Below are 18,834 nucleotides of genomic sequence, written 5' to 3' on the forward strand. Positions count from 1 at the left end.
ACAATTTATACTCTACTCATATCTTTTTTTCTTGTTAATACTTCTTTTATTGATGGTTTATTTAACCTAAAAATTCTTGTAATCATCAATCACATATATTTGATTTAAATAATATGTACTTACAAGACATTTAATAAAATTGAACCTAAAACATACATGAGATAATGTTAATGTTAGCGCGGAAATGATAAAAACACAGTAATTAACGTGGTTCGGATCAATGTGATCAGCCCATCGAGAACAGCCGGCATTTTTATTAATATCAAGGGAGAAAGTAAGTTACAAAATTGAATCCTCTTAGGTTCTATGTTTTATCCTATGTTCTTTTCTACTTAATAAATCTTAACTAGCATGTATTTATACTACTGTGTCTAATCTTTTCCTAGAAAGGATCGAAATCTTAATAACACTCAAAAATCAACAAAGAAAAAAAATTCCTTTTATTTTTTTCCGCTTTTGAGTAGAAATTGGCTTGAATATCTTCTCGACTTCACATTTAACTTTTTGGGTGGATTTGACCTTCACATTTAACTTACAATTATCCTCCATAATGTAGATCTCTATTTTCACATTTTTCGTAACCTTGTTTACTTTTAAAACGGCATAGTATCATGTTCTAATTTCTATATTTTTAAAATTCAAATACTAATTCTTGTAATCATCAATTGCCAAAATCCGACTTAGATAATATATCCTAACGAGGCATTCGATAAAATTAAAACGGTACCTAGAACATATATGAAATAATGTTAACTTTTTGGGGGGGATTTGACCTTCACATTTAATTTACAATTGCCCATCATAAATGCAGATCTCTGCTTTTTCTATACTTTTAGAATCTATACTTCTAAATTCTAATCATCAATTGCCTACATCCGACTTAAATAATATACTCTTGCAAAGAATTCCATAAAATTGAAACGGTACCTAGAACATGCGTGAAATAATGTTAACTTTTAAAAAAAAAAAAAAAAAAAAATTGACATCACATTAATTTACAATTGCAGCACTCCATAATGCAAATTTCTGCTTTGCATTTTTTCATAACCCTATTATTTTTAAAATGACATATAATCTAGTACCATGTTCTTATTTCTATACTTTTAGAATCCAAATATTATAACATAAAACATTTATCAATTTTAACTGGTCAGAAAATAATGCTCGTGAAAAAGCTCTTTCATAATGAGTGAGTGACTTTGTCTAGTACGCAATTCTTTTGTTTTAAAAAAATATTTTATTCAAATTTTTACTTACAATAAATTCTTGTTTCTATTGCAATGACATTAAAAAATAAGAACAAATAATGGATATTTCTTTATAATGGTCCTAAGTTAAAAGTTGATGCAAATGAGAAAAAACTCTCTATTTTAATCTTCTTCTTTTTTTTTGGAATGATAATGTATCTTCTTCTCTCCCCTCCTTTTGTTGTCAACCACTACAGCGGAATGTTACAATTAATTTATATAATCGACTTCAATTAGTTTAAAATTAAAGTATAACATTGTTGATCTATTAAGTATTAATTCATAGGTTTTTTGGACTCTAAATGAGGAAATAGATAAGTAAAACAACATTAAATCTTAAAGTTCATGCCTACTAGCCTACTATTTTCCCATTTTTATTAAGATGATGCAGTAAATGTCTTATATAAAATCTACTAGTCTCTACGAACGCGCTTTGCACGTTATTTCCTGAAAATCATTACCAAGCAAAATTAAATTATAAGAATATCTTTCAATTTTAAGAATATTTAGTTATTTATTTTAAATAAATTTAAGTTGATTACAAAAGTAAATAATAATATATATGTTTTTTTATAAAAAAAAAAAAAAAATCAAGCTGGAGAAGCCCTCCGTCGTCGTAAATTTTCCTGACTTCATGGTAGTTTTCACGATGAAATATTTATACAAAGATACAGTTTCAACTATTTTGATTTTCTTTCAAACATAAAAATTATATCTTCTAACTTACAAGATAATCAATTAATTTTATGATAGTTATTCTTGTTTTTTCCCATATTCCTCATATTTGATTTAAGTATGTGTGTCTTGATTCTCATAAAGACACCCTAATCGATGGTGATTCAACTTTGAATTTGTCACTTTTGTATTTTTTTCTTACATAAAAGTCATACAACTTAAGTTTATCATACAAAAACACTTTTCTATTTTTTGTTACGTAAAAGTCTTCCAACTTAAAGTGTCATGTCATATTTTAAGCACACACTATAAAAGTTCAAGTGAGATTACTCTTTTGTTAGCTTGGCCCAAGTTGGATGATTTTTATGTAACAAAAAATAGAAAAATCATTTTGGGGTGATAATCTTTATGTTAGATAAATTCTATATAAGAAATAATAGAAAAATGACTTTTATGTGCTTCAAAAATTATAATTTTTTTATTATACTCATTATCTTAAAATAAACACGTTACTTAACTTTAATGAACTCTTATTCTACCTTTTAAGACCAAACATATGAGGTAATTAAAGATACCTAAACCTATTAAAATATGAACTAATAATAACCTAATCACTGTCTATAAAAATCACTTTCGTGTGATATAGAAAAATGACTTTTATGTGCTTCATTTTTTTTTTAATTATAGTCATTATCTTAAAATAAACATGTTACTTAACTTTAATGAACTCTTATTCTACCTTTTTTAAAGATACCTAAACCTATTAAAAATATGAACTAATAATAACCTAATCACTGTCTATGTTAAATTTTTTAGTTTTAAACGGATAAAGCAACATTTAACGAAATTACTCATAGGCAAAACTACCACTGGTTGGATATTTCCAAAATATTTGAACTTCGTAGGTAAAGACTCTTTAATTAATTAGATTCAGAATCGGAATACAGAAGCAGTATTTGTTTTAAATTCTATTTTTAATTATTAATTTTTTTATATTTACCAAAATAACCAATAGAAATATGGTAGAATTAACTGAGATGAGTAAAAAAGCCGTTCAATATTTGAAACATATTTTGGTCAACCAACATTGTTTACTCATGTTTGGATGGCATAAATCAACACTTCGAAGATGTTTTTGTCCATAGCAAAATGACTATCAATACAATTAATCTAATTCATAATGAAATAAAAAATACTTATAATCACACAATTGAATGACAAATCAAAGATGCACACCCACAATGGGTGCGTTAGCATTTCTACATAAGAAAAAAAAAAAAGGAGAAAAAAAAAAAAGACAAATCAAAGGAGTACATTAGTGGACGATACTTAAAGGGAAAGAAAAATGGAGATTTACAATTAGCTTGATAGACAAACAACTCCCAGGTAGAATTAACTTTGTTTGGTCGGTATCCAAGCAACGTGAATAAGAGGAATACATGAATCCTCATGGGAATCAATTTGACTTGCTAACTAAAAGCAATAAAAAATTGAATTTTAAAAATTACCAAAATTCTCAATGAACGAAATTCTAGTTGAATCCAACTCTACTATTAGACAAAGTCTAAGACATTATAATTTTATCCATCGTTCAATTATTTTTTAAGACATAATTTAGCTTTGAAAGGGTATAAAAATCGTTTAATATTTAAAGAATATTTTGGTCAACCAACATTTATATTTATGCTTTTATAATATATATATATATATATATATATATATATATATATATATATATATATATATATATATATATACACACACAAAATAAACAAACCTATTACTTTATTGCTATAAATATTTTGTCTGTGAATCTTCAATCTAGTTAGAAATCTACAAGTAGAAAATTTAGAGAGAAATTAATACTAGATTTCGAAAACTTAAATAGAGCAAAATGGACAAAATGGTCGTTCAGTTAGAATGCGAAGGGATTACAATACTGAAATAAAATGTGGGTTAAAAATCTCATGCTTGGTAGATATTTAAATTTTGGAATTTACTATATTGAGATTATTTATACCACAATTATGTCATGATTTTTATACCACATTGTATGTTGTTGTTGTATTGTATGTGATTAATAGTCCAAGGGTACTAATCTCGGAATTAAACAACAAATTGACCCATTTGCCATTCTCCAAAACTTTTCTCCCTAAGTCTTCTAAAAAAGCCAAGGTTAAAATTAAAAATTAATATTTATTCAAGTTTATCTAATTTAAACCAAATACATGTTTTATATTAAACACTATTAACCCGATAGACTATATATCCATATATCCTTGTGCCGAGAGTATCCCGAAAACAAACTCTTCCTCCCAAGATAGAAATAAGGTTTGCGTACACTCTACCCTCCCTAGACCCCACTATGTGAAATTCCACTAGATATGTTATTATAATCCAGTAAACCAAACATCTACCAATAAAAGTATATCCCTTATTTAATCCTCATATCATTATCCTCACCTTATGCTCACAATATAACTTGTTCACAAATTAAACGATACCACAAGAGTTCTTATAACCGACCCCGCCCCGGATTTTTTTTGGTTTGGAGGGGGAAGGGGGGGGGGGGTGTTAAGACGATAATGTGTTATTATACCACCAAAATATTATTTATGACACTTGCTAATTTCCATTTTTATAAATTACAAGAATTATAGAATGGAAGCTCCCAGCTACTCGTGACGTTTACAAAAAGAGGTTGTCAATCAGTTCAACTGAACCTGAATATCAACTGACACAAGGCCTACCGAACCCCAGAGCTCAAACTTCTAATCATGTTAAAGCCTACTGAACCCCAGAGCTCAAACTTCTAATCATGTTCCACCTACCATTTGTTAGTTTTATGTCAAAAAGAGGGTACAGAACTATGGTCCGAACAAGTAACAGAACTTGAGGACCGGACAACTTGATGTTCGCAAACAGGCTTTGAGGTTGGAAGTTTGGGTGGGCTGCCATTGTCAGAAACTAATAGCAGCATCGGCAGAATAGTACAGTCAGGTGAATTCTCCTTGACGCATTCAAAACCAACTCAGAGTGAATTCACCTTGAATTCCCCAAACCAGGAGGAGCCACCACCAACTGCAATAACCCATGATTTCCTCGCTTTGAATATCTTCAATATCTCAGCTCAGAAGAGGTCATACAGAAGACTCATCCTGTATCCTGGCTTCTTGAGATGGTTGGTAACCTCCAAGATACTAAATCTTCTGCAAAACACTGTTGACTGGCTCTTGTAAGTATTGCAGAGAAATGAAGATGGCTTCCTGTTTTGAGGGAAAGGTTGGAAGTACAATTAGTCAACACCTCACTGGTGGCAAAAGAGTTGCTCTGACGTAGAAACTTGAGACACGCACGCACACACATACTAAAAAGCCTGAAGAAGTACCTCTGTTCGAATTGTCCTGCTTCCTTGATGTGGACATGTATTCAAATATATATCAAATATCTCCTTCGCTTTTTTCCCCTAAACAGTAGAAGAGCAAGTTAGTAGCAGCTCATCTGCTTCTACCCCCCCCCCCCCCCCCCCCTCTACACGCTTATAGTTCTATTAGCACTCTAGCAGTTAAATGTCCTGGAATATCAGATTGATTAAATATGACCTCTTTTAACTCTATATACGTGCTCCAAGTTGATCCGAGAGTAAGTGTGACCTAGGAGATGGTCACAGAAACTACTACTTGCCACAGGAAAAAATACTTCTATGTTGATGAAGTTATTAGGATATCATTTGAAAAAATCTAAAACAAAGCGACACCTATATGCTTTGTTTCATGATAAAGATTCAAGCACTTGGAGACTTAGCATATCCACATTAAAGAAGTTTGCATAAATAGTACCTTTAAGTTATTGTCTTCTTCTATACACTCTTCCAACCCCGCAAGTCCACCAAAAGCAATTAGCAGGTGCCTATGGAATAAGGTAAAACGAGTCAAAATCCAACTACATTAACAGATGAAACACAAATATAATCCCAATGTTCACATCAAGTGATAAGCCAGTTACATGAAAAGCATTAAGGGAAGGAAGCAAGAAAGCATGGAGCACTTCCGCATTTCTATTTAATGTGTTTGATATGAAATAGAGCAATATGAACTAATAAGGAAATCAACATTTGACATAAAGATAGAGCAATATGAACTGTTAAATAAATGAATATTGCACATAACTCAATCTTAAAAGCTAGCCCATGAGGTGAGGATTGCCCAATGCACATAAACAGACAACAACCACCCTCAAGCAATACTGGATGCTCTTACGGCTGTACATCTGGAGTGTGTACCACGTAACATAAGATCCCAACATACATTGGGTAAACCGAGAATAGGAATGAATCTGGGTAAACTGAGAATAGGAATGAATCTGACTACGATACCATGTTAAAAATATAGACCTTGAACCTATCTCAACCCAAAAGCTAGCTCATGAGGTGAGGGGAGACAACAGCCTGTGACCTTCCCAGAGTGTTAAGACCTCTAACATGAACAACTAGCCAGGATTGAAGAAAAGAGTCCTGGTTGCAGAGCTCACTAGGTTTTAAGTTATGAATTGGTAGCCCAAAAAAAAAAAAAAAGGAAACATTACATAGAGAAATAGGATAATTGTTAATAGAAAAGATTTTGGTTATGACTTGATTTAAGAAACTCAAAGGGCGGACCTATTTCTATTTGAGTGACAAAAGAACCCAAAACCTACTGTAGTAGATGTCCTATAGTGAAAATTCAGCATAACACAAATGGCATTTAAGAAGGTCTCTGCTATCACGTCCCAAAAGTGGAGAAGTTATCTGTTCTCGCTTTTTTTCTCCTGTAAGTCGTTGCGGTAAAATGGTTTTCCATTCCACGTGGTTAAAATGCATTTAAAATAGCATTATTCGATAAAAGATGAGATGGAACTGCTTTCCAAGGAACATATTCTGATTATCCATTGCAGAACAACTACAGGTGACTACTTACACACAAAAGTTTCACCACCAACTATTGAAGCATACCTGAATGATGGGAGAGTCAGATCCGAGGACTTCATTACAACACCGTGCTCTGAGGTACCAATCAAGTGATCATACCCTTCCTAATCAAACAAGAGACGTTACACAGTTATTATTTATGCATTGCTTCTCAAAAAGTGGTTTAACACAAAACCACAAATACCTTGTATGGGCAATTCTTGAATACAGAACTGATATTTGGAGCATATCGTACTTTATAACCCCAATACATCCCTGCATCTTCCCTAGGTGTGGAAGAAGAGACGACCTGATGCTGTATGTCTGAGAATTGAAATGCAGAATTGTGAACTTAAACAGCTAACAGCCATGTTAAGTAAATAAAACAGTTCTGGTGGCAATATTCTAGGTTTGAGACAGTTTTCGGGAAATATTACTATTTGCATTCTTGGTTGGTTTACTAAAGCATCATGTAAGCGAGTTCAATAAATATGAGAAATCGAGATTTTTGTAACATTACAGCACATTATGTTGGGGTTAGCTACAGACTATATTGAAGTCCACAAACATCGAGAAGGCGCCCTTTCAAACACCACATATCCGTGTTGGGAAAAAAGATAAAGACAATGTCCAAATTAGAGAGTGAGGAGCAAATGTGTGTAGAAAAAATACCAACAATGCAAAAACAGATTTCATTCAATCAAATGACTTCATCAATACCTCCTAGGTAGTCACAACGGGGTTAGGAGTTGAAATTAAGGTGACAATTAAATAAAGCATAATTACTGTTGAAAGGAAAGCAAGATATACAGCTATAAAACTCGTATGATTCAGATACGAACCTGCATTGAAGTTTCTCTCTGTTCCCATGGATACTGTCACCCTTATTCCTGGCTCAATGACTTGATCAATTGCAACAGGCTGCACAGTACTAGCAATAAAAACTGATGGCCAACAAAAACTAAACTTATAATTTTGATAAGGATAAACAAACTTAGGCCCCGTTTGTCCATAGATACCAAAAAAAATTCACTTTTTTTTGGAATTTTGGAGTTGGAGTTGGAGCTGTGTTCGGCCATAGTTTTTGAAATTGTAGTTTTTGGTGAAATGTAGTTGTAAAAAAGTGAAATTTTTTTGAAAAACAAGTTTTTTGAGTTTTTGGTATTCCGGAATACAACTTCAAGTTGTATTCGGAATTTTCATGGCCAAACGCTGATTCCGGAAAAAAGTGAATAATTTTTATGGCCAAACGGCACCTTAGACTTATAATAAAACATACCAACAATATTTCAATTTCTTGTTCATCTTTTTTTTTTTTTTTAACAAGATCAAGTCTTGTTTATCAAGGCTACCGACATCAGCAAAATGCTTTTAATTGGCACACAGTATTTTACTTGAGGAGGAAACAAAATTTCAACATGTTATTAATGACAAATAGAACATTTTCTTTTCAAGTGACCACACCATCTTGTCAGTGAGTATGCAAATAGGAGAGGCAGCGACACCCATTGAAAAACAAAGGGCAAAGGAAACAGCAATGAAGCACTGCATGCCCCAATAATTCAGTCATACAGTGTTGCAACCTCATGATTGAACATCTAGTCAAGTATTCCTCAAAGGGTGATAAAGAATCTATACTAAGCTTCACATTCCTTAAAGAACGAGAGAGAATCTAGATGCGCAAACCATATAGGCGGTCCATGATCCTACTCTTTCTAGCAAACTTTATATTTTGAAAAGCAAAGAGCTTGGAGATGGTAGCGTTCTACCTTTTGAAAGCAAATATTGATCAATAAATGGAAAAAGAATAACAACACCTAATTTCATCACAGCTTCTATCTGGTTCTTTCTCATAACCTATATCTTAATACCGTGTTACCAAAATCTTCAAACTTCATTCCAGCTCAAGTTGTTCTCCTTCATATCTAAGCCTATCTTACCAATATTTCATTAGGGAGCATTCTAAAGTCCCCGAGAAACCAATCGCATTCCGCGAAAAAATCTACATACTACGTGGTACAAGGGATTCACAGCATCTCGTAGAAAGAGTATGTAATGCAGAATTTGAAGAGGAGTATTTGACTTTCATTATTTTTATTTTATATTTTTAATTGGAGTCATTACCAGTTACAGATCATATCTATCACAGCCAATCTCGAGAAATGAACAGAAAAATATGAGAGTGGCTCCATTTATATTACTGTTACAAAGTCTGCAAAAGAGAAGATTCTTCTTTCATTTGCATACATATGCTTCTTAATATGCAATGTGAATCAGGATAACTACAGAAGTAACTATATGAGTCATGATAACAACAGCTACGCTACAAGGAAAAAAGTAGCAACCACATGAGTGTTATACAAAATAAGACAGTATGTTGAAATTGGAAAATAAAATACCTTGCTAAGCCCAACGTCAACAAGTGTTCTCCCAGACGTTAAATTTCGATGCTTTAGTGTGACACCTACAAACAGAAAAAGATGTCTCAAGGCGTCACCTATCCATCAAGAATGTCAAGCTGATATTTAGATCACCACACAACATGATCAACAAAAGGGACATAACAAGATAACAAAAGTATTGAGCAATTTTGTCAAAAGAGGCTACAAGAACAAGAAGGATAATTTAATACACAGATATGAAAATCAAACATTTAAACATCTAATGTGAGATTGTAATGTCAAACAGGCCCTTAGTTTTTAATTTAGCCATCTGGAAAACTTTTGTGTAAATTTAACAGATAGGTGCAATTTTTTTAAAAAAAAAATCAGGTAAATAGGTGCAAAGTTATAGCATCAGTAAAATGAATTTTTCAACAGAACTTACCTGAAATTCAGCGATCAAGTGTAAGCCATCATATGCAGCAAACTTTGCACCATATTCCATTTATCATATATATTTGAAAACAAACCAGAAACATGTTTGGTTTGTTAGATTTTGATTTGTTCTTTTTGTATTTCAAATCTTATACTTAGGTAACTATATAAAACAACTAGTACAACTTTAATCCCAAACCAGATAAATATTTTCACATTAACTAAAGACAATATATAGGTGCAAAGTTATAGCATCAGAGAAGTATATTTTTCAACAGGACCTACCTGAAGTTCAGAGATCAAGTGTAAGCCATCATATGCAACAAACTTTGCGCCATCACACTATTATATAATGATATTGTATATTTGAAAACAAACCAAAAACATGCTTGGTTTTGTTAGATTGTGATAATAGTCTTCTAGAATTTTTGTATTTCAAATCTTATATTAAGGTAACTATACAAAACAGCTACTACAACCTCAATCCCAAACCAGATAACTATTTTTTGGCCAAAATACGTTAACTAAAGACAATCTATAGGTGCAAAGTTGTAGCATCAGTGAAGTAAGTTTCAACAGGACCTACCTGAAGTTCAGAGATCAAGTGTAAGCCATCATATGCAACAAACTTTGCACCATCACACCATTTATCATATATAACAAATATAGATATTTTCGAAATATAAACCAAAGCCATAGAGGATGCTAAAGTGGCAAGAATCCAAATCCCCCAATAATTCCATCAAATGTCATTGCAATAGACAGAGACAAGTACATGCACACAGCCATGCAAGCATCATTATTTGCGTATAGGCCAAAGAAAAGGCCATCACCTTCATGTATAATCATTTGAATATTCACCTTCCTGTATGATCACGCTCTAGCAAAGAGCAACTAAATCAAAAAAAAAAAACGAAAAAAGATTAAACTACTTATTATATCAGTACCATCTGAATCGGACCGTTGCTGATCCAATGGTCAAAATTATGTGTGCCAGACCTCCCCCAATGGAGGATGCTCGGAAATGGAAATCAAGATACTGATATTCTGGGCTTCTATAAGGAGAGCAACATGAACATAAAAGATTTATTTGCTCAGAAATCAAGATTCCGAATTTGTAGCAGGTCAAAGAAAGTTGAGGATGAGCTTAAGCTTTATATTGAAACACATTCATTGTAGGAGTGTTTAGTAAGAAATGAAAGCAAATAACAAGCGATTGAGAGCAAAGTCCTTTTAGTTCTTTTTCTGAGTGAGTTAAAGTGTGCTTGACATGCAAATGATAGAGGTATTCTGTAGTATGCTACCTTCTCGATAGGGTGCCCATTCATGCTTCCGCAAATGATGCGGGGCATCAAGTGGTGGCAACGAACCCTGAAGACAATAGTATATTTGAGATCAGAAATCACAACATTGATCCAATTTAAGCATGTTTGGTTTGGACAACTTCACTGAACTGAATTAGTAAACCTCATCAAAACAGTATAGTCTTTTTATCAGTAAAATAGTATCGTTAATCACAACTGCTGTTGGTTTACTGTACTAAAATAAATCAACTAACCAAGCACAAGGATAATTCTGAAATAAATAAATTCGACTACACAATAGCAACCTTTTTTTAAGAAAGGTAAATATGTTATATATGCAGCACTAAGAAAGTGCAGAATTTGTACAGGTGAGCAACACACCAGAAAAAATGGAACTAGTTTTCATATCCAAGCTAATCAAAGTGTTAACAATTAACATTTCATCATAATTTCGAGTGGTGATCCTCACCACATATCTTAAATTGTTGTGCATGGGGAAAAGACTCTTCCGAAGATATTGAGGTGTCTCCATATACTTCAAAATCCTTAGAAGAAATGCTGCGCCACTTTCATCGTCATGTGACCCGTCCTCCATCGTCGGATCTGAACTGTCCACTGAACTACTTAAGTTGTCAAATACAACAACCTGTTCAACAAAAAACCTTCCAACTCATTTCAGCACTCAAAATCACAATTCATTTCTCTCTTTTGAAAACACTTAATCCTGTTAGAGAGTTTGTATTGTATGCATGTGGTCAAACATATAAGTAATGATGGAAACATGAGCACCTCATCTATCCGAAAAATGGTGGAAGCACGAGCAATCTGGCCAGCCAACTGTCCAAATAAGATAAAGATAATAAGTAACAATAAGATGAGTAAAACAATAAAAAAGACCTGGATGATAAACACTCGTAACTTGCAAACAAAATTCGCACTCTATGCGTTAATCAGTTCCAACTTTTTGTTTCATCTCAAAGACATCGTTTCTTCTAACTCCATATGTGTGAGCATGGTATTACCAGTCCCAAACCCAGAGAAAGGAGGTGGGGTGCAGCACTAAAACTATGAAATTAGCTGATAAGCAATGTGTAGGGACGCGATCATCTAGGCACACACAATAACCTAGAAATAAAACAGGTCAATGGAGCGGAATAGCTACAAATTAAGGACCCGTTTGGCCATAAAAAAATATTCACTTTTCCCGGAATAACTTTTCACTTTATTCCTACTCACTTTTCACTTGTGAAGTTGTATTTAAGTACATTCAAACATGCACATAATTCCAAGTAAAAAGTATAACCAAATACAAGTCCATCTTCAAATCTATAAATTACAAATAAAGTGAAAAATATTAGGAATCTATGGGGAAAAGCCTAGTAAGATAAATAGGCATAAATGAAACAGGTCCAAATGAAGTGGAATGGATAAGGATGATTCATCTAAGGGACGACAACTCATAGTTATTAAAGATTGTGTAATGTGAAAGAGAGTGTAATGAAGTTACCCTAGTAGCGAGTTCGAGTGACTGAGTGTTGTCAATGATAGAGCCAGGTAGTGCTATCGAAACTGTGGGTTTTTCCTCCTCTTTCCATTTCTTCTTCTTCTTCTTCTGCGAATCCCCGTTCAGATCATTTTGCTCTTCTTTGATGTTGTCTATATTGAGGGGTTCCTGTTCGGCTCTCTTCTTCTTCTTTCCCATTTCTGCACTCAAGATTTGGGGAGGGTTTAGGGTTTTAGCCCAATGACTGCTATTTATGTCGCACTATATGCTTTCACTATCTTATTTTCCGACCCTTATTAATTAATTAATCAGGGGCGGAGTTAGCCTTCACGTGAGTTCGGCCGAACCACTATTAAATTTTTTGGTCAAATATGTATAAATTATTAATTTAGAATTCAGTAATTTTAAGGAATTAAAAATTCAAACTCACAAACTTCAAATCCTGGCTTCGCCTCTATTTATTATAGCATGTTTGGTCTGTAATACAAGACAAGAGCATATCTAGTAGAGTCTCGTGGATTGATACGATGAACTCTCTACTTATCTGCGAGAGGCTATAGGACATTTAGGAAACTTCGCATTCTTTCATTCTTTTGTGCTACCTTATTCGAATTGGTATCTGGAACAATCGAATTGGTATCTGATTCTTATCTCTTCTCTCACAGATGGTGAGGACTCGAGCCATGATAGCTAGAGATCAGGTGTTGGAGCCTTCAGCTGCGGCTGGCACCAGGGGACGAGCGACAGTTAGAGCCCTCAGCCTTTCACTACCCAATTGCAGGTCGTACAACATCCAGAGGTTGACCCTTATGAAGAGATGGAAAGGAAAGCCAGGGCGAGAGCAGACGAGAATGTAGCAAAAGAGCTTCGTAGTCTGAGAGAAGCAGTTAGAAACATCCAAACCAACAAAGGATGTGAAGGATTGGAGTACGAGGATCTGTGTATTCATCCTGACATCGAGTTGCCCGCTGGATATAAAGTACCAAAATTTGATATGTTCGATGGAAAAGGAAATCCTCGGGCTCACTTGAGGTCATATTGCGATAAGCTTGTTGGAGTGGGGAAAGATCAAGCTATCAGGATGAAGCTATTTATAAGAAGTTTGACGGGAGAAGCGCTAGACTGGTACACATGCTAAGACCCGCAGAAATAGCATAGTTGGGGAGAAATGGCACAAGAATTCATGGACAGGTTTAGGTTTAACACTGAAACTGTCCCAGATAGATTCTACTTGATGAAGCTGGAAAGGAAGTCGACAGAAACTTTCCGGGAGTACGCTATGCGCTGGAGAGCGGAAGTCGCAAAAGTCCAGCCCCCAATGGCGGAGAGTGAGATGACGACGCTCTTTGTACAGTCTTTAAAAGATGCAACATACTATGAAAGACTGTTAAGCGTCATCGGACAGAAGTTTTCTGAAGTCATTAGAATGGGAGATTTGAAGGGGAGCGGCGTAACTGGTAAAGTTGCTGCCGTGTGACCAGGAGGTCACGGGTTCGAGCCGTGGAAACAGCCTCTTGCAGAAATACAAGGTAAGGCTGCGTACAATAGACCCTTGTGGTCCGGCCCTTCCCCGGACCCCGCGCATAGCGGGAGCTTAATGCACCGGGCTGCCCTTTTTATTAGAATGGGAGATTTCATAGAAGAAGGAATAAAGACAGGAAGAGTCACGAATCTTGCAGCCTTGCAAGCAACAAGTAAGGCAATTCAATCAGATGCAGCCAAGAAGAAGAGGGACGGAGTGTCCGCAGTCATGACCATCCAGGAGCGAAGATCGAACCAAATGTTAACCTACCAATACCCTTCATCCCAGCCTTCATGCTACAGCCAATACACCCAAGCCCCTCAGCCTTATCACCAACCTCCACCCACTCTCCTTCCTGTTTACCATACTCAACCAGCATATCACTCACCTCGAGCGCCCGCCCATCAAAGCCCATCACAATACCAGCCAACTTACTCACCTCAACCCCAATACCAATCACCAAACCGTCCACAAAATGCACCCAAACCTCGCCTAAACTTTGAAAGAAAGCCAACCAAAACCTACACACCGTTAGCCGAACCCTTAGCCCAACTGTATGAAAGGTTGAGAACCACAGGGATACTCCAACCAATTCAGGGAAGAGTTCCTAATCCCCTTCCCGGGTGGTATGACGGGACTAAACATTGTGCGTATCACTTCGGAGTTGCCGGACATGATACGAAAAATTGCCTTACTCTCAAAGACAAAATCGAGGCGCTATTCAAAGAAGGGGTCATCCAGCTCAAAGGAGCTCCTCCAAACATAAACAGCAATCCGCTGCCCAATCATGGTGATGCCAATGTGAACATGATTACCGTTGATGAAGATTGTAATTTGGAAGGGACTATGGTGCCGGCCAAAAAAGAGAAAAAGGTTGATTCATCAGCCTGTTCCGGAGTGAATCTGGATGGCATCGTGGAACCGATTCAGTTACCCGGGCAGAAGGATACTTTCGGTCTCGGATACGAGCCCACTCCTGAAGAAATTTCGCTGGCTAATCTCAAAAGGAGAAGTGATATTCCCTTGCCAAAGCCTGTTCCTCTACTGAATCAGTCATTTCTCAAGGCATCCGCCATCCAAGCATTAGAGGAAGCAGCTGAAGACAACTTCGTGGAAGGACTCAAGAATTTATTCATCGCCGATGAGGGAGCTGAATGCAACGTGGTTCTGGATGAATGCTCTGAAACCCCAACTATCTGAGATGCTGAGCCTGGAGATATTTTGAACAACTGGACTTGTACCCTGCCCCCGGTTCTCCGGGAGTCTTGGTAGACAATTTGTATTTGATGAAACCACACGATTCAAAATTGAGGCCTGAATCGTGTTTATGCTTTTGTTGTTTTTGCCTCCAACTTTTGAAAGCTTAAATGCTAAAACCAAACTATGCTTATGTAATGAAAACTACGTTCCCTCGGCGGGACACGTAAGAAACCTATATCGGGTTTGGTCTTTTAAATTTCCAAGAATTTCCATTCTTACTTGTAACATGAACTACGCCTGACCTGATTCCCGCGGTGGGATACGTAGGCGGCCTACACGGACCTCGGTCACATTATTAGAAAACCTTAAATTTTATTTTTGTTTTGAACTACGCTTGACCTGATTCCCTTAATGGGATACGTAGGCAGCCTATAAGGCTCGGTCTCGTCATTTGTAAAAGCTCAGCATCCTCCTGTGCCAGAAACTGGGACAATTTTTAAGGGCATCATCGCAAGCAACATCGAGAGACATGAAGGAGTATATGGTCAACAAAGTCATCAGGCAAAGGAAGACCTTGGAGAAAGGACGTTCGCTTTGTTTCACAATGTGTCACAGTCCCAAATTTCAGTAGAAATTATTTATCACTATATACATATTTTTATGCATATTTCCTTTTTAAAATAATTTTTCGAATCAAATGGTTTTGCTAAATAGCCAAGGCTTAGAAATAGGCTGAGGTTACAAGTACAGACAAAGTTGGAAGCATGAAGTGTCAAGAGCCGGATCTTCAAAGTCAACGCGAATCAACCCCCCCCCCCCCCCCAAACTTACAAATTTTCTTTGGATGCAGATTTTCCAAATTGCGGAAGCTGAAATATGTAATGTCTACAGCCTTGCAAGGATTGCGCGTCGAACGGTTTGAACTTTCTTATGACAATTATGCCTCTCGAGAATCAATAATTTTCGAGATTTGCAATAAATTAACGCTTGAGTCTTGCAAACGATTTTTTCAAACGTATCGATGCATAAATATTTCCTATTGCTTTCAAATGCCTCATTATTGCTCGCAAACGCACCGCACATGCATTGCATTATTGCTTTCAAATGCCCTGCGAACGCTCACAAATGCACCGCACATACATTGCATTATTACTTTCAAATGCCCTGTAAATGCTCGCAAACGCACCGCACATGCATTACTTTCTAATGCCCTGCAAACGCACTGCGAATGCTCACAAACGCACCGCACATGCATTGCATTATTACTTTCAAATGCCTTGCGAACGCTCGCAAACGCACCGCACATGCATTGCATTATTACTTTCAAATGCCCTGCGAATGCTCGCAAACGCACCGCACATGCATTGCATTATTACTTTCAAGTTCCTTGCGAATGCTCGCAAACGCACCGCACATGCATTGCATTATTACTTTCAAGTGCCTTGCGAATGCTCGCAAACGCACCGCACATGCATTGTATTATTACTTTCAAGTTCCTTGCGAATGCTCGCAAACGCACCGCACATGCATTGCATTATTACTTTCAAGTGCCTTGCGAATGCTCGCAAACGCACCGCACATGCATTGCATTATTACTTTCAAGTGCCTTGCGAATGCTCGCAAACGCACCACACATGCATTGCATTATTACTTTCAAGTGCCTTGCGAATGCTCGCAAACGCACCGCACATGAATTGCATTATTACTTTCAAGTTCCTTGCGAATGCTCGCAAACGCACCGCACATGCATTGGAATGCACCGCACATACATTGCATTCAAATGCCCTGCAAAGGCACTGCATCAATGCTCGCAAACGCACCGCACCTGCATTGCATTATTACTTTCAGATGCCCTGCAAGGGCACTACATCAATGCTCGCAAACGCACTGCACATCCATTGCATTATTACTTTCAAATGCCCTGCAAGCGCACCGCATTATGCCGGCTTAGAAAGCCTCATTTCTCATAAATCATTCGGCTTAAATAGTCCATATTCATATCCGGTTTAAGGCCTCATTAATCATCGCCAAAGGCACCATCCTCATGAATCATCGACCTAGAACCTCATTTGCATTAGCCTCAGCAAAGGCTATCATTTATTTAAATCATTGCAGCTTTTTATGGGCTTATTTTACATCGCTTTACTCCCGATATTTATTTTTACTGATTAATTTATCTATTTTAAGTTTCGCAGGAGCTTTAGCGCAACGTGGAACTATTTCTTCGGCAACGAACTGGGGCAATTTGTTGGGAAGGATGATCAGACTTCCCGACAAAGGTTAAGGATCTACCTCGAACACTCGTCTCCAACCCCAGATATTCCGCTTGCATTCCGCATCTTCATATTTCAGAACTTTCAAGTTCGATCAGAACACCCAGTGTCATCATAATTCGACACTGGGACAATATTTTGCAAAGATTCGTGCCAATCGGGATTTGTTATTCATAGGTGTCGTAGTTATCCCAGAACTACACATGACCTGATTCTCGTGCGGCCCGAGATATGTAGGCAACTCGGAGACCGGAGTTCGGCCATAATCCTCTCAAATTCTCTTTACCCTTAGTCCTCCAAAATCCTTTAGCCGGGACAAAATAGGTTACTGAGTCAACGTCTTTGCCCGAAAATTCTTTCATCATTACCGGTCAAAGAGGGACAAGTTGTTGACACCCAATTTTGTCCCACCTTTCCTCCAAAATATCTATATACGCTTCTAATATTTTGGCAACTTAAGAAATAATTATTTATACTTTACTACAATTATTAGCTTTTATTAATACCAGCGTTCCATTATCCTGTTGTAGTCACTACTATTATTTTCTTTTATTACCGTTACTACTACCACTATTATCATTATCATTATTATTATTATTATTATTATTATTATTATTGTTATTATTACCAGTTTTATTATAATTCGCATTATAATTATTTCAGCATTTTTCACCATCCTATGCACACGCATCGCATTTATTTTCGCACAATTAAATAATAGCGTTTATTTACTGTTGACTTTCAAAATATTATTGCACGGCTATTACGACGTCATATAATTTTATTTTATTTTTAGCACTGATAATTACATATTTTTATATTAGATAATATTTTAGCACACGTTAGTATATAGTTATTTAAAATAGATCTTTTGTGCAAATTTAGAAGCCCATATTTTTAATTCATTAACTCGCTACCCGACTACCTAGCCCAAAAACCACCAGCCCATTACCTGCCTAAATCGACCCAGCCCTTGTTTTTTTTAATCCGCCCAGCCCAATACCCGTCATCTGACCCGACCCGAATCCTTAAACACAAAATGAACTGCTAGGTTTTCTTTTCTTCAGCACCGCACCCCCCCCCCCCCCCCCCTTTTCTCCTCTGCTCCCTTCCCTCTCTCTTCCTTGCCATTTTTAGCAAACCTTTCCCTTACCTTTAGCCATTGAACAGTCTGTCTAGCCTATTTTCGCACAAAACTCGTCCTTCCTTCTGCTCACCTGCGTTGTCCTGCCGCTGAAAGGGAAAGGGCTTTTCCCATTCTTGCTTCGAGACACATGTTAATCTTTAAAGACCAGAGTGGTCGAGCCATTTTCTTAAAGTTTAAGCACCATATTTAGCCTTAATTAAT

General features: G+C 36.2%; 1 protein-coding gene and 3 non-coding genes across 4 annotated transcripts; all 4 read right to left on the minus strand.

Moving 5' to 3' along the window:
• Nucleotides 1-4,531: 4,531 nt before the first annotated feature.
• LOC132644964 (uncharacterized) lies at nucleotides 4,532-12,759 on the minus strand. The gene is made up of 11 exons (XM_060361661.1): nucleotides 12,495-12,759; nucleotides 11,777-11,824; nucleotides 11,457-11,633; nucleotides 10,988-11,054; nucleotides 9,267-9,331; nucleotides 7,710-7,788; nucleotides 7,073-7,191; nucleotides 6,913-6,992; nucleotides 5,762-5,831; nucleotides 5,311-5,388; nucleotides 4,532-5,188 (listed from the first exon to the last, which is right to left on the minus strand). Exons 1-11 carry the CDS (start codon nucleotides 12,687-12,689, stop codon nucleotides 5,123-5,125), a joined length of 1,044 nt encoding a protein of 347 aa, XP_060217644.1. The 5' UTR covers nucleotides 12,690-12,759; the 3' UTR covers nucleotides 4,532-5,122.
• LOC132601028 (small nucleolar RNA snoR101) lies at nucleotides 9,659-9,720 on the minus strand. Its single transcript, XR_009567475.1, has one exon. It is a non-coding gene; the product is annotated as a small nucleolar RNA snoR101 (small nucleolar RNA).
• LOC132601027 (small nucleolar RNA snoR101) lies at nucleotides 9,934-9,995 on the minus strand. The gene has a single exon (XR_009567474.1). It is a non-coding gene; the product is annotated as a small nucleolar RNA snoR101 (small nucleolar RNA).
• LOC132601029 (small nucleolar RNA snoR101) lies at nucleotides 10,237-10,296 on the minus strand. Its single transcript, XR_009567476.1, has one exon. It is a non-coding gene; the product is annotated as a small nucleolar RNA snoR101 (small nucleolar RNA).
• Nucleotides 12,760-18,834: the final 6,075 nt, after the last annotated feature.

This window comes from Lycium barbarum, chromosome 6 (genome assembly GCF_019175385.1).
Source record: "Lycium barbarum isolate Lr01 chromosome 6, ASM1917538v2, whole genome shotgun sequence".
Classification (NCBI taxonomy): Eukaryota; Viridiplantae; Streptophyta; class Magnoliopsida; order Solanales; family Solanaceae; genus Lycium; species Lycium barbarum.

Coding starts and splice junctions, on each gene's coding strand:
- LOC132644964 (XM_060361661.1), bottom strand. CDS start 12,689: ATGGGAAAGAAGAAGAAGAGAGCCGAACAGGAACCCCTCAATATAGAC. Junction 9,332..10,987: donor ATGGGCACCCTATCGAGAAG/GTAGCATACTAC, acceptor TTCTGTTTGTAG/GTGTCACACTAAAGCATCGA. Junction 5,832..6,912: donor CTGACTCTCCCATCATTCAG/GTATGCTTCAAT, acceptor CTTATTCCATAG/GCACCTGCTAATTGCTTTTG.